This window comes from Scyliorhinus torazame, chromosome 10 (genome assembly GCF_047496885.1).
Source record: "Scyliorhinus torazame isolate Kashiwa2021f chromosome 10, sScyTor2.1, whole genome shotgun sequence".
NCBI lineage: Eukaryota > Metazoa > Chordata > Chondrichthyes > Carcharhiniformes > Scyliorhinidae > Scyliorhinus > Scyliorhinus torazame.
In genome coordinates, this window is record NC_092716.1 from 86,732,740 (window position 1) to 86,747,687 (window position 14,948).

The following is a 14,948-nucleotide window of genomic DNA, read 5'->3' on the forward strand; positions in this document are numbered from 1 at the left end:
CTATTAAGTTCGTCCCTGCAGTTAAAGGTAGCACCAAGAGTGAACAGATTTTGTTGACAATCTAGATGTGTCAAATCCCAAACTTTCTTCATTACCTGTGCTCTCCCTGACGGCAGCCCCCCCACCCCAGCCCAGACCACCCTCGGCATTGTTTTGCTGTGTCCAACTGTATAATTTTTTTCTGCATTATTGGCGTCATAATATCCCTCTGATTCAGCCCAAGTGCAGCAAGCTGGCGTCAGTGCGCCTGCCGCTGGTAGTCCGGGACTGTCGCTGCGGATCCTCCTCCTTCCTCCACCACCACCTGTCTCCCCTCCACCTCCTCATTGCTTCGTGCTTCACTTCTCCAGCTCACCTGCAGAGGGCGCGGCGAGCTCGCTCCCTCCCTCTCTTCCCTCAGCCGCCCGCCGACCGCTTTCCCGCCCCCCGACCCCCAGCAGCCGCTTCCATTGCCAAGCACACCCCCCCCCCCCCCGGGGGCGGCTCTGGGGGGGGCGGGGATGTTTGAGTCGACGGCTCAGGACCCGGTTTGAGTGCGCGATCGTTTGGAGGGAAAACGAACCACGGAAGAAGTGTCTGTATGTTTGTGTCCTCGAGAGAGGGGCACACACACAGAGGGCAAGATAATAGAGGGGAGAGTTAAGGAAAGGAAAATGGCGGCGGTGGAGTTGGAGGCAACTGAAGAATGGATCAGGGACAAGGCCCAACTGAGCAACCACAGACTAGGTAAGAGTTGGAAATTTGGGGCATTTGTTGATGCTGGGTGGCTTTCTGATCCAAGATGTGGTTCAGATGGAGTATGTTGGAATTGTTACTCTTATAATGCAACCACTGGATCCCAACTCACTTGGGCACATTGTGTTAATCACCCTGGGGTAACACGGACTGCAACTGGATGCAGTTGTACTTGAAAGTAGACTCCAAACTTTGATGTTCAATACGTTTTATTGAACTTGTTAAGTGGTGCATACAGTTTGCTGTGGGTTTGACACTGTACTAATCTAAGCGTGCTTACTAGAACTAACTAGACCAGACTAGCCCTGAGCCACGTGTAGAAGGTGCTAACTGATATATACACCCTGACTCTCACTACAGTTGTCACCAGTGGAAAGAGGAAGAGTGTTGATGCATTGTGTGTTTTATAGTGCAAGACCACCTTCTAGTGTTCTGCCTGGTGATTGGTTGTGTTCTGTCCTGTGTGTTGATTGGCTGTACTGGGTGTCTGTCACTGCCTGTCTGTATCTCATTATGTGCATGAGTGCATATCATGACAGGCATCTTTTTGTTTTTGGCTGCTCACCATCATCTTCTCAGTGTTGACCTCCCCCACAACTGGGATCAGACACCATCTTTCCAGGACAACAGGTGGAGCTGGAGGCGGTAACAGAAAGGGAGTTGATTTATAAGGGCAGCCATGGCTCATTGGGTAACACTCTCGGCACTGAGAAAAATGTTGGTCCAAAAATAAATTAAGATTGGCACACCACTGCAGTACTTAGGCAGTGCTGTACTGTCGGAGGTGCCATCTTTTGAATGAGACATTAAACTGAGACACTTTCAACTTTCTCAGGTGGATGTAAAAGATCCCATTGCATTATTTTGAAGAAGAGCAGGGCTGCCCTCATCAGAATTTAGGTTTGTCAATCAGGATTACCTGGTTATTATTGTAATGATATGTATACGTGTAAATAACTAAAGGGTCAATTATAACATCTAGCTGTAACACTACCACTAGAGGGCACCACTAGATCCACCTACAAGTATCAGCTCCCAGAGGATCTTGGTCTCTTTCAACCCAGGAGTGTTTAGTAAGCAGTAGTGTATGATAGATAGCTCTCGGTATAGTTAGTATTTATAGTTGTGAAACAGTTAATACAATCATATTTAATTACTTGATTTCTAGAGATAGTTCTGTAGAGTGTCAAACTCAGATGTAATCAATCGTTACTTTAATAAATTAGTTTGCTTTAAGTTGAAGACTCGTGGTTTATTCAGGATCACACCATCAGACCATCTGCATCAAGAGCAACCAGTAAGGTTACATATTACTAGATCCAGTAATATAACATGGTACCAGGTTTGGCTACAGTAAACTACCTAGAATAGAATAGTAAAGTTAGAAAAGCAGAAACAAATTTTGCAGCTATTCGGCAACAGAAGCATCATTTTCCGAAAAAGCTTCGATGATTCCCAGCTCGATGGACAGAACACAAGCTCCTCGACACCTCCGGATCACTTGTAACTTAAACGTAAACTGGTGTTTGTTTAAACAACAATTTCAGCTTTACTTAGAAGCTTCTGACTTAAATAATGCCACAGATGCTCGTAAAATAGCTCTGCTACTAACTATGGCTGGTCCACATGCGATAGAGATCTACAATTCATTCCAATACACCACGGGTCAAGACAAAACAAAGTTTGAAGTAATTGTTGAAAAATTTGAAAGCCATTGTAAGATTCAAACCAATGAAACGTTTGCGCTACATATTTAAGAAGAATTCAAGGAAAAGATGAATCCTTTAACAGCTTTGTAACAGATCTCAGGCTACTAGCACAATCCTGAAACTTTTCTGCACTAATGATTCAATGATTCATGCCCAAATCGTGTTTGGCATTACTGATGAACATTTAAGGGAAAGATTACTAAGGCAAAAAGAATTGACTTTAGAAATCGCGATAGAAATGTGAATGGTTCATCAACAATCAAAAAATCAGTACCAAGAGTATTTTCTCCGTGAAAAGGCGTGAAAATTCCCCACGAGGCAGAGTGTGTAAAGACAGAGGCGCAGATAAAGATCTTGCGCGCGCGCATTCTAGCCCCGCACATGCGCACTTCGCTCAGAAATGCGATACGGCCAAGAAACGATCTGCACCTGCACGAAGAAGTGTTGTGCGTCATGATGTCAACGCAATGACGTGTTCAAGGTGTGGAACCTCCCACTTTCAGAAAAAATCCCCAACCAGAGGAAAACAATGCTCACAATGTGGCAGATTAAATCATTATGCTGCACAGTGCAGATCTACACTCGCATTTAAATCTTCCGAACCGATTTCAAAGCAGATTAATGTTCGAAGTGTACAATCAAAAGAAAAAGAGTTGGAGCAAGATTCAGTAAGTTACTCCCTAGAAAATACATTCTTTGTAGGGATCATTGGAAAAAATGAAAACTCCACTGAAGTAACTTCGCCTACCAAATCAATCAATTCCATGACTTCAGATACTGAATAGAGCACAGTGCTCAAAGTAAATGAATGCCCGATCAATTTTAAATTGGACACATGCGCGTCAGCTAACTTGTTATCCAAGCTCGACCTCTTAAGGCTCAAGCGACCTCCAAAAATTCTTTCAACTGCCTGTAAACGAACAGACTATAATGGCAATGCTATCTTGTCAATGGGATTGTGCTATTTAGTTGTTTCCAACAAGGATATTGAAACAAAACTAAGATTTGAGATTGTCAAGTCAGATAAATCGGCACTCTTAGGTGCACAAGCCTGCAAGGAGCTACGCCTTATACAGCGCATTTATACTGCAACTTCATCACATCCTGATCTACAAAAGGATATCCAAAGAGTCCTTGATCAATATCCTGATGTCTTCAAAGGCATGGGCACTCTTCCATTTGACCGGATGCTAAACCTGTAGTACATCCACCAAGGAGAATTCCGGCTGCACTAAGAGAAAGGTTGAATTTGAAATTAGAAAGGCTACAACAACAAGGTATACTATCAAGAGTCACTAAACAGACTGACTGGGTCAGTTTGATGGTTTGTGTGAAGAAACCGTCAGATGATCTGTGGATATGTATCGATCCCAAGGATCTCAATGAGAACATCATGAGAGAACACTATGCCATCCTGAAAAGAGAGGAAATCACCAGCGAAATGGCGAATGCTTGCATCTTCACCAAGTTAGATGCATCGCAAGGTTTCTGGCAAATTCAGTTGGAAGACTCGAGCAGAAAGTTCTGCATCTTTGATACATCTTTTGGCAGATTTTGCTATAACAGGATGCCTTTCGGAATTGTCTCTGCGCCTGAAATATTCCACCGCATTATGGAACAGATGACGGAGGGAATAGATGGTGTTCGTGTCTACGTAGATGACATCATCATATGGTCATCAACACCAGAAGAACATGTCTCGAGACTGAGACAAGTCGTTCAACGCGTACATGAATATGGCCTCAAGCTGAATCAAACCAAATGTAGTTTTGTCGCTTCTCCACTCAAGTTCCTAGGAGACCAAATTTCAGAAAAAGGTGTGCGACCTGACACCGTCAAAATCGCAGCCATTCAAGGAATAAAAGTTCCTGAGGACAAAAAAGTAGTTCTTCATTTTCTTGCCGTTGTCTAGACCCAGTAATATAACAATTATCACATTGCTGATTGTGGGAGCATTCTGTGCACAAATTGGTTGCGTGACTACACTTCAAAGTACTTCATTGACTTTTAAAGCATTTTGGGATGTCCTGTGGTAAAGGTTCTATAATGAACGTCTTTTTTTCTTACTGAACTAACAATCAGAAATAGGTGACGCTGTGACCACAGAACAGGGGCTGGATTCTCCGCGCCGCCACACCACATTTCTGTTTTACCCCGCCGGCAGGATGCTCATTTACACTGGCTGGTCAATGGGATTTCCCATTGTGGGGCAGCCCCACGCCGTCAGGATATCCCCGGGCTGCCGGCAGAACGGAGCATCCCGCTGGTGGAGAATTCAGCCCCAGATTCTTCCTCTTAATGATTTTTTGTAACACATTGTTATCTGACTTTAATGTTGCTAATATAAACCTAGAGCCATTTATGTTTTCATTAGTTGATGCTGCCTTTGCACATCTCTCTTTCACCTTGTAATTTCCAATGGCAAATAGTTCTTGCACTAAACTTTGGCGATGGCTTGTTCTGGTGGCTGCTTTATCACGGTTAAGCTGCTCAGCTTCCCAGAAAGATTGTGGGCTGAATTCTCCGTTTGGGAGACTGTGGGCTGAATTCTCCGTTTGGGAGACTATGTGCTGACGCCTGCTTGGGAACAGTGCCGTTTCACGCCCGGAAACAGCAACGCAAATGCTGCACCGATCCTCCTTCTGGTGGGTGCTAGCAGGCACGCAGCGTAGAGCCCCCGGCTCCCCCGGCTGGAGAATTTCCCGGTCCGTGGCCACGCATGCGCACGGACCTGGTCTGCCAAATGATCAGGCTTGCCACCCCCGCACCACCCCCCACCAGCGCCTCTAGCCCCCACCAGAGTCCACCCTGCTGGCAGGACTGAGTCCCCAGCCGCCACGCCGTGTTCCTGAAAATAAATAGCACAAGTCCATGCCATCGGGAACTCGGCCCATCGGGAGCGGAACATCGGGAGAGGGCCTTGGGTGACGTCCTGAGGCCGTCTCGACGGTGTGTGTTTTGGAGGGGGCGGAGCATCGCAAAAACGACGATGCCCCGATTTTGGCGCCAACGGGGATTTTCCGGCCGAATGTGATTTTGCCGTTGGAGACCGGAGAATCCCGCCCTGTGAATCAAAAGACAAAAATTATGATTTTGGCATGTGACAGCATTTGCATTTTAATCAACCTAGCAAAATCCAAGGTGAACAGAGTAGTATTTGTTGAGAGGTGAGAAATATAAACCTGGAAATGCTGGAAAAAAAGACAGCAGGTGATTTGGCATCTGAAATACAAAGATTTCAGGTAGGACTAAAAATTGTATGGTCAGTTTACAAAACTGACCTTAACAGAGGAGTGCACTAGGGTGTCATGAGAATATCGCTTTAAGAAATGGTTAGCTGCTCATGTTACTGCAGTGATGTCAGAGTTTGTGTGGAGCTGAGCTCTGGTTCTGCTTTTTAGTTTCACTTTGAGAAAAGCTTGGGTGTGTCTGACTTTTTGGTTTTGTTTACCAGTGTGTTGCAGCTGAAGTCAGACAAAGCAGCTGTACTGCTGTTCTCTGCATTGAAAGACTATCTCTGGATCCTTTGGTGATTTAAAACTAATAACTGCTTGCAGTAATGACTTTAACCTAATGTGCTCCTGTTTAAAGGTTTGTTAAGTCTTCTGGGTGTAAAAGGACAGCATACAGGTTACTTAGTGTTGTATTCTTTGGGGGGGTGTATTTGATTTACCAGTTGCTAAGATGTTCACTGTTTGTTTTAGAAAGGTTAACTTGAGTTCATTGAATAAACATTGTTTTGTTTTAAAAAGTACTGGTCCATTTCTGCTGTACCATGTCTGTAGAGTGAGCCGTGTGCTCCCCATACCACAGTTTATTAAAAGTTGTGGGTCAGGTGAACTCCATGATACACTTTGGGATTCTCTAAACCCTGACCCATAACAAGGGCAAGAGATGTAATATGTAGTTTTGCAGAATAGCCACAAATTTGCTGCTAACTTTGTGATTCTGTGATCAATAGCCCGATGAATACAAAATTAAAATTTAGTTACCAGAATAATAGCATTCCTGCAAATTTTGGAGAGCTGTGATTCTGATCCCTATTGCATCTGTTGCTAAGCATGTGGGTGAGAACAGCAGGGATAGCAGCTGTAATAACATGAAATTTAATTATGTTTTCCTCGCACTACATAAACATAAATGTTGCCATGTATTCTGGAACAGTTGACGAGTTATTTTCAGTGTAAAAATGTTTACTAGTACTCTTGAGTTGTGCTCCTTTTCATGAAAGAAGTTTGATCATGTTTTGTATCATGTTTTTTAAAAAAAAGTTAAAAAGCAATATGAATTAACATTAATATAATTTTCCCATCTCTTTCTTCAGAGCATATTGTGTTGAAAGTCAGGGTTATTATTGTACTTGTGTAATTTATTGCCGTTTTATTTCACTGCTTAGGATGTATTTTCTCTTATATAGTAATTTTTCCAAAAACAGACGGGAAATGTTGACCAGGACAATAAAGATTTCCATGTACCCTAGGATGTTACAGAAAGTTTGGCGATGGCATTTTCTATTGTTTATTTGTGTACTAAAACCACTGACAATAGATTGTTTTTGTCTTAGGGCTACTCTTTGTCTCTATAATGACTTGGAATAATTCTCTATAAAAGGATTGAGAAATAAGCAGAATAAGGACTAAGAAGGATGAATTAGAATGGGTGAATTCAAACTCTGGTCCAGAAAGAAAAATAAAAAGACAGGAAATAAAAACTGGATTCAGAGTCAGAGAAAGAGAAACAAACTAAAAGTACTTTTTGAATTGCCATTTAAAAATAATGTGCAACAACATTACCTGAGGGAATTAAACTTCATGCTTTTAATTGTTCATTTTTTTCGGCCAGGCAGGTTGATTGGCAGGCATTAACAATTGGCGTGTTAAAAGTGTACTATTAATTGTCAGACATAACTTTTTATGTTGGGTTTAATAGGAAATGAATGTGCAAATGCAACAACTATACGAAACTTATAGAGGCTATAGGCGAGATGCTGTTTATACAATGCTAACCGTGGAGTAATCAACTTGTGATGATTTGCATTTCATGAGGTTTCCCTTCCTCACTGTAAGTTGCTGGCTGATTTGCACATTAATAATGGCATACTTATTTACATTTATTAATTTTTCAGAAAATTCCAGCCCATTATCTTTCCCTCACAGGCAGATGTTCTGAATACTTTAGATAACTTTTCCATTTCAGAGATTTCAGTAGAAAAATTGCAATCATGGTGTTTATACTGAGATGGAATAAACAGCCCATATTGTTACACAGAAACAGAGAATTGGTAAGGGAATAAAGAGTGTTGTATTTAAACTTTTTGCTTTCTTCTTAGATGAAGTGGAGTTTATCTCACTGCAGGGAACCTACAGTGATAAAATAGTCTCTCTTGGGGATGCATTTTTGAGCTTCAAGCGACTGAAGTCTCTGGATTTGTCGAGAAATTCCATTGTCAGCCTGGGGGTGAGTCTCCAATTCATTCTTAAAAAGGAGGCACCTCCAATTTTATATTTTGATATGTGGATTATACAGAAGTTATATTCTTAAAGATCTTCATAATTATTAATGGAGTTCAATGGCTAACATAATATCGAATTTGAATAGTTTGAAGGCAGATTCATATTCTATTTAGTTTAGTGGCACAACGTTAACATCTGGGAGACAGACAAAACAATATTAGGGGATGATTAATTCTATTTATAAATTTTTTATTAAGGGGCAATTTAGCATGGCCAATCCACTAACCCTGAACATCTATGAGTTGTGGGGGTGAGACCCATGCAGACACTGGACTGCACGGTAGCACAAGTGGATAGTACAGTGGCTTCACAGCGCCAGGGTCCCAGGTTCGATTCCCCGCTGGGTCACTGTCTGTGCGGAGTCTGCACGTTCTCCCCGTGTCTGCGTTGGTTTCCTCCGGGTACTCTGGTTTCCTCCCACAGTCCAAAGACATGCACGTTAGGTGGATTGGCCATGATAAATTGCCCTTAGTGACCAAAAAGGTTAGGAGGGGTTATTGGGTTATGGTGATAGGGTGGAAGTGAAGGCTTAAGTGGGTCGGTGCAGACCCGATGGGCCGAATTACCTCCTTCTGCATTGTATGTTCTATGTTCTACCGGGAGAATGGAGAATAATTAATTCTACTGAATTATCTCAACTTTTAATATAAACATAAAAAATAAGTCCTAAAACCAATTTCACAGGGCAGCTAAGGATTATAAACTTGGCCTTGGCAGCATCACCCACATCCCAAGAATAAATAAAAAATCTATACTCTTAGTGGAATTTCTGATGGTTTTTGTTGTATCCTACATTTGGAAATTGGTATTTGGCGATATCTTGAGAAAATAAATCTTTTAGTATAATTTCTTTATTTGACAGATTTATTGTGGATATTTCAGAATTAGTCAACATCCTTTATCATGGCTTCTGCATAAATGCTAAAGGGCAGTAGCGTGATACATAGGAACATATGACTTACTAGCCAAGACTAGGCCACTCAGCCCCTCGAGCTTTTGCTCCACGATTCAATAAGATCATGGCTGACCTGGTTGAAACCTCAACTCCGCATTCCCATCCACCCCCGATGATCTTTCAACCCCTTGCTTATCAAGAATATCTAGCACTGCCTTAAAAATATTCAAAGACTCTGCTTCCATTGCCTTTTGAGGAAGAGAGTTCCAATGACTCGGAACTCTCTGAGAGAGAGCATTTCTCCTCATCTCTCTTAAATGAGTGACCCCGTATTATTGAACAGTGACCCTAGTTCTGGATTCTCCTACAAGAGCAAAATCCTCTCCACATCCACCCTGTCAAGACCTGACAGGATCTTGCATGTTTTAATCAGGTCACCTCTTATTCTTCTAAACTCCAGGGGATACAAATCTAGCCTGTCCAACCTTTCCTCCATTATGATGCAATGCCCTTCATAGATCGTGGTATTTGCTGCCTTCTCCAATGGACCATTGTGCTCTTCAGAATGTCATCCAGCCATTCTCCCTTAGTTTAAAAAAAATCTTTTTATTGGCGTTTCCCATATTTATAAACAGTTGTGTATATATACACATCACATTTTTCTCGCCTGCGCTAATTTCCTTTATTATACAGAGCGGTTTAGTTTGTCCTTTGTTTAACTGACCCTACGTGCATTTCATTGCCCTCTGGATCGGTCTATGGTTCCTCCCCCTTTCCCGTTATCCCCCCCTCCCCCGGCTTAGGCTGTGCTTTTTTATTTTCCGGACAGATTGGAATCATCCCTCGTGGTTTCCCCGCCTTCCTTCCGACCCCCCGGGTTGCGCAGTCTTTTGGTACCTCATCTATCTTGGTGTTTAAAAAAAAATTCTTATTAGGTTACTCCTTGTTGCTGGCCTCGAACAGGTTTTGGAACAGACCGACAAACTGCCCCCAAGTATCCAGGAAGCCTTCCTCTGACCCTCAGGTGGCGTACTTAATCTTCTCCAGGTGGAGAAATTCCGAGAGGTCAGCGAGCCAGTCTGCAGCTGTAGGTGGTGCTGCCGATCGCCAGCCGAGCAGGATTCTCCGGTGTGCTATTAGTGAAGTGAAAGCGAGGTCGTTGGCCCCCCTCCCCATGTGTAACTCTGGCTGCTCCGATACCCCGAAGATTGCCACTATTGGACATGGCTTCACCCTCATGCCCACAACCATGGACATTGCCTTGCAGAAGGCTGTCCAGAACCCAGCAAGCTTGGAGCAAGCCCAAAACATGAGGGTGCGGTTGGCCGGGCCGCTCTGGCACCGTTCACATTTTTCCTCCACCTCCAGGAAGAACCTGCTCATTCGGGTTCTGGTCAGGTGCGCTCTGTGCACCACTTTGAGCTGCATTAGGCTTAGCCTTGCGCCGGAGGAGGTGGAGTTCACCCTGCTCAGCACTTCGCTCCAGAGTCCCCATCCTACCTCTGTCCCCAGTTCGTCCTCCCATTTTTGTCTGGTCCCGTCCAGTGGAGTCCGGGCTCTGTCCAGTAGCTGTCCGTATATTTTCCCACATAGCCCCCCCTTCTCGTTGCTTGTGCCTATCAGGTCCTCTAGTAGTGTGCTTTCTGGGGCCCCAGGGTACCCCACTGTCTCTTTGGGGAGGAAGTGTTTTATTTGGAGGTGTCTCATTTCCTGTCCTTCTGCTGGCCTCCACTTCCTCGTCAGTTCATCTAGTGTTGGCAGTCTGTGCCCTACGTAGAAGTCCCCGACCGTCAATGTGCCCCCGTCCCGCCTCCATATTTTGAAGGTGATATCCAGCATGGCTGGGGGGAATCTGTGATTGCCGCAGATGGGGGCCATAAGGGACATTTTGGCTATCCCGAAGTGCTGTCTCAACTGGGTCCACGTTCTCAGTGTCCGGTACCACTGGGCTCATTGTGTATCTTGTTGAGGAGGATGGGAGTGCTGCCGTGGCCAGGGCCCGGAGGGTCGTTCCTTTACAGAATGCTTCCTCCATTTGTACCCAATCTGTGTCAGGTTCTTGTACCCATCCCCTCACTCTTTCTGCCGTTGCTGCCCAGTGGTAGTATTATAGGTTTGGTAAGGCCAAGCCCCCTTTGATTTTCCTTCTTTGCAGTGTCTGCTTGAGAATTCTCGGGTTCTTACCCCCCCCCCACACAAACGCCATGATTAGACTGTCTACGTTTTGGAAAAAGGCCTTGGGAATGAAGATCGGAATGGATCTAAACAGGAAGAGGAACCTTGGCAGTACGTTCATCTTGATCGTCTGCACTCTCCCCGCCAGAGAGAGTGGGAGTGAGCCCCACCTTTGAAGGTCTCTTCTTACTTCCTCCACCAGGCTGGTCAGGTTCCACTTGCTGATCTTTGTCAGTCTCTGGCTATCTGGATCCCCAGGTAGCAGAATCTGTTCTGGGCTGTTTTGAACGGGAGCCCCTCCAGCTCTCTCCCTCCCCCGTTTGGGTTCACTGGGAATGCCTCGCTTTTGCCCAGGTTAAGTTTGTAGCCGAAAAGGTTCCAAACTCTTTCAGTATTTGCAGTATTGTCTTCAGTCCCTCCTGTGGCTTCGAGACATAGAGGAGCAGATCATCTGCATAGAGTGAGACTCTGTGCTCTCTGTCTCCTCTCTGGATTCCCTTCCAGCTTGTTGCGTCCTGCAGGGCTATTGCCAGGGGTTTGATTACTCGCGCGAACAAGAGTGGGGACAGGGGGCAGCCCTGTCTTGTTCCTCTCTGCAGCTGGAAGTATTTAGAGCTGGTGGTGTTAGTTTGGACGCTCGCTTTGGGAGCGTTGTACAGGAGTCCCACCCAGGCGGTGAACCCCGCTCCGAGCCCAAACTGTTCCAGTACCTCGAGGAGGTATTTCCATTCGACTCTGTGGAAGGCCTTTTCTGCATCCAGGGAGACGATCACCTCTGGTGTTCTCTCCCCAGAGGGGGTCATTATTACGTTCAGCAGCCGCCTGATGTTCGCTGTGAGCTGCCTACCCTTGACAAAGCCCGTTTGGTCCTCTGCGACCACCTCTGGTACACTCCATTCTCCCTTAGTGTACACCAAGTTAATTAGTTCTCTTGTTACCTTATCTCCAAGTCCTATTATCAGTTCTTTTGGGACTCTATTGCATCCTTCTTCTTTTCCTGGCTTCAGTTATGTCTCCATTAAAAGGTATGTCTCCATTAAAAGATCCATGGACCAAAACAATAATGACAGAGTCAATAAATAGAAAATAAGGGAATTAACAGGAAGGGCCCTTAGCCACCTCCCTCCCTAAAAGGAATGAAATGTCAGGGCACGGGCATTTCATTATGAGGTATGTAAGAAATAAATCACAAACATATATACATTCATCCTTCCTCGATATATATATATATATATATATATAATATATATATATTGGTTCCATTCCCAATTTGTACATTGGTAATTAATCAACCTTTAAACCCATGACAAGGCATCTACTATCACATTATCCTTTCCGGGGCTGTGTAGAATTTTAACATTGAAAGATTTGCAAAAGTCACCAACATGGCCCTCAATCTCTCAAATGCTACTTGGTGTTCTGTGGACCATACCATTTTCACTTGTTTCCGCAACATATCCAACATGCACTGGATTTCTGCCTCCACCTGAGCCAGTCTCTGGGTTCAGTCGAGACAGACGTTGCTTTATAGATTGGATTCACCCACGTCTCCTTCGTGATCAGTCAATGTAGTGCACCCTGATGTGTCCCTACAAATCTGCTTATATTTTTGCAATATCCTTATTGGAACTTTTCACTGTTCTTCTAAATGGGCAAGCTCGATGTCCATATTTGTTAGTTGTACCACAGGATAATCACTCTCTGAACTGTCGACCTTTTCTCCTACCTTGCTCGTCCCATCTCTGTCCTCTTCCACTACTTCTACCACCTGACACACTTGTTCTTTCCTATCCTCTTCCCTACGATGGTATTTTTTTTCAACATATTTATGTGGCATAATCGGTGTTTCTTCCTACGGTCTGGAGTATCTATTAGGTAAGTTGCCTTACTCACCTCCTAGCTACCATATAAGGGCCGCTGAATTTAACTTTCAGAGGTTCACCCAGCAAAGGCAACAATACCTCATCTCCAGCCTGGAATGTTCTGGACCTGGCATGTTTGTCAGTCCACATTTTCATTCTTGCTCCTGAAACCATTAAATATGCTCTGAGTCTACCTGACAAGCTTCTGTGAGTCTTTCCAGAAGAGTGGACCCACAATCCAACTTCGTCCTGTTATTTTAGAAACTTTTCTTTCATCAATTTTAATGGAAATACGTATTTCATGGCCATAAACTAATTCAAATGGGCTAAACCCAGTAGATTTGTTTGGTGAATCTCTGGTGGCAGATAGTATAAAATCCAATCCCCAGACCCAATCTTTTGGATATTCAATGTAATAGCCCCTAATCATGGTTTTGAGAGACTGATAGGACTGATGATATCTCTCCAAAGCTCCCTGAGTTTATGGGTGATTGGCAGTTGGAAAATTTTAGACATAAAATTGGAACCTTGGTCAGATTGTACTTCTAAGGGTAGGTCAACGTATGAAAAACTGTGGCAACCTTTCCACTACTACCTTAGCTGTAAATGTTCTCAAAGGTTTAGCCTCTGGAAATCGGGTGGTCATATCCATGACCATAAGAATACTGGTGGGAGACTTCCGGGTGCGGCTATGCAGAGCTAGGTCGCATATTCGGTAGCTCCCGCTTGGAACGGACTTTTGGGCTCTTTTACAGGGCCCCCACGGCATTTGTTTGACATTTCCCGGTGTGGCAAGAAGACTGCAGCATTCCCCTGACAGTGTCCCCCAGGAATGTTATGTCTTTTGGCTACCAGACACGGCAGAAACAGTAAAAGATTTGGCTTTGGCTGCAGGTTTAGACAAGGGCCTCTTCCAGCATGCAGGCGGGGGAAGGGCAAGCTTAAAGCTGCAATCTGACTTGACTCTATCAAAGGTGAATTCTAGCAGCAGAGGGAACAACTGTGAAAAGATCTACCAAGGCCATTGAAGAAGCAGGGACGAGGCTTCCGGTGGCGGCCATGGAGGAGTAGGTCGTGCATTCGGCAGCTCCCGTCTGGAACTGACTCTCAGACCTTTTTCAGGAGTTTCCATAGACTTTTTAAACGGACCAGAAGTGTAACGGCCAAAGGAGCGGCACTGGAGCAACGGGAGAAGCGAGGGAAAGAAAACAAAATGGTGGCGGCCAGGGACAAAGGGGAGCTGCAGGAGTTCATCAAGCGCTGCTTCGAGGAGCAGCGTGAGGAGATGCGCAAGGAGATGTTGGCGCCTATGCTTTTGGCAATTGAAGGACTCGGGATCACCCAGAAGGTCCACGAAGCTAAGATCCAGGAGGTACAGAAAAGAGTCAGTCAGAACGAGGACGAGCTCGTGGGCCTGGCGGTGAGAGTGGAACAGAACGAGGCGCTACACAAGAGGTGGGCGGGAAGACTCGAAGACCTGGAGAACAGGTCGAGGAGAAAGAATCTGCGAATCCTGGGTCTCCCTGAGGGAGTGGAGGGGGCTGATGCCGGGGCATATGCGAGCACGATGCTCGAGGCGATGATTGGCATGAAGGCCCCTTCGAGGCCGCTGGAGTTGGACGGGGCACATCGGGTGCTGGCGAAGAAGCCCCAGGCAAATGAGTCGCCAAGGGCGATGGTGGTGAGGTTCCATTGGTTCACGGACAGAGAGTGGGTCCTGAGATGGGCCAAGAAGGAGCGGAGCAGTAAGTGGGACAATGCAGAGATCCGAATATACCCGGACTGGAGCACGGAGGTTGCAAAGCGGAGAGCGGGTTTCAACCGGGCCAAAGCGGCATTGTACCGGAAAGAAGTGAAATTCGGAATGCTGCAGCCAGCGCGACTGTGGGTCACATACAAGGGCCAACACTATTACTTTGAAACGCCTGAAGAGGCGTGGACCTTTGTACAAGACGAAAAGTTGGACTCTAACTGAGGGTTTGTGAAGGTAGGGGGGATGTTTGAGGTTTGATGTGTGATGGTTGTTGTATATAGGGGGTCAATCATGCGCAGGAAATGT

At 45.0% G+C, this 14,948-nt stretch overlaps 1 protein-coding gene across 3 annotated transcripts in view; it reads left to right on the plus strand.

Moving 5' to 3' along the window:
- The first annotated feature begins 289 nt into the window (after positions 1-289).
- Positions 290-14,948, plus strand: part of LOC140430713 (centrosomal protein of 72 kDa-like) — a 130,081-nt gene continuing 115,422 nt past the window's right edge. The window contains exons 1-2 of one of the 3 annotated variants that reach the window (XM_072518374.1): positions 290-726; positions 7,774-7,901. In XM_072518374.1, the coding sequence (XP_072374475.1) occupies positions 654-726; positions 7,774-7,901 (201 nt within the window). In that variant the 5' untranslated portion in view covers positions 290-653. The remainder of the gene's footprint in view (positions 727-7,773; positions 7,902-14,948) is intronic. The other 2 variants (XM_072518376.1, XM_072518375.1) reach the window with 2 other exon arrangements.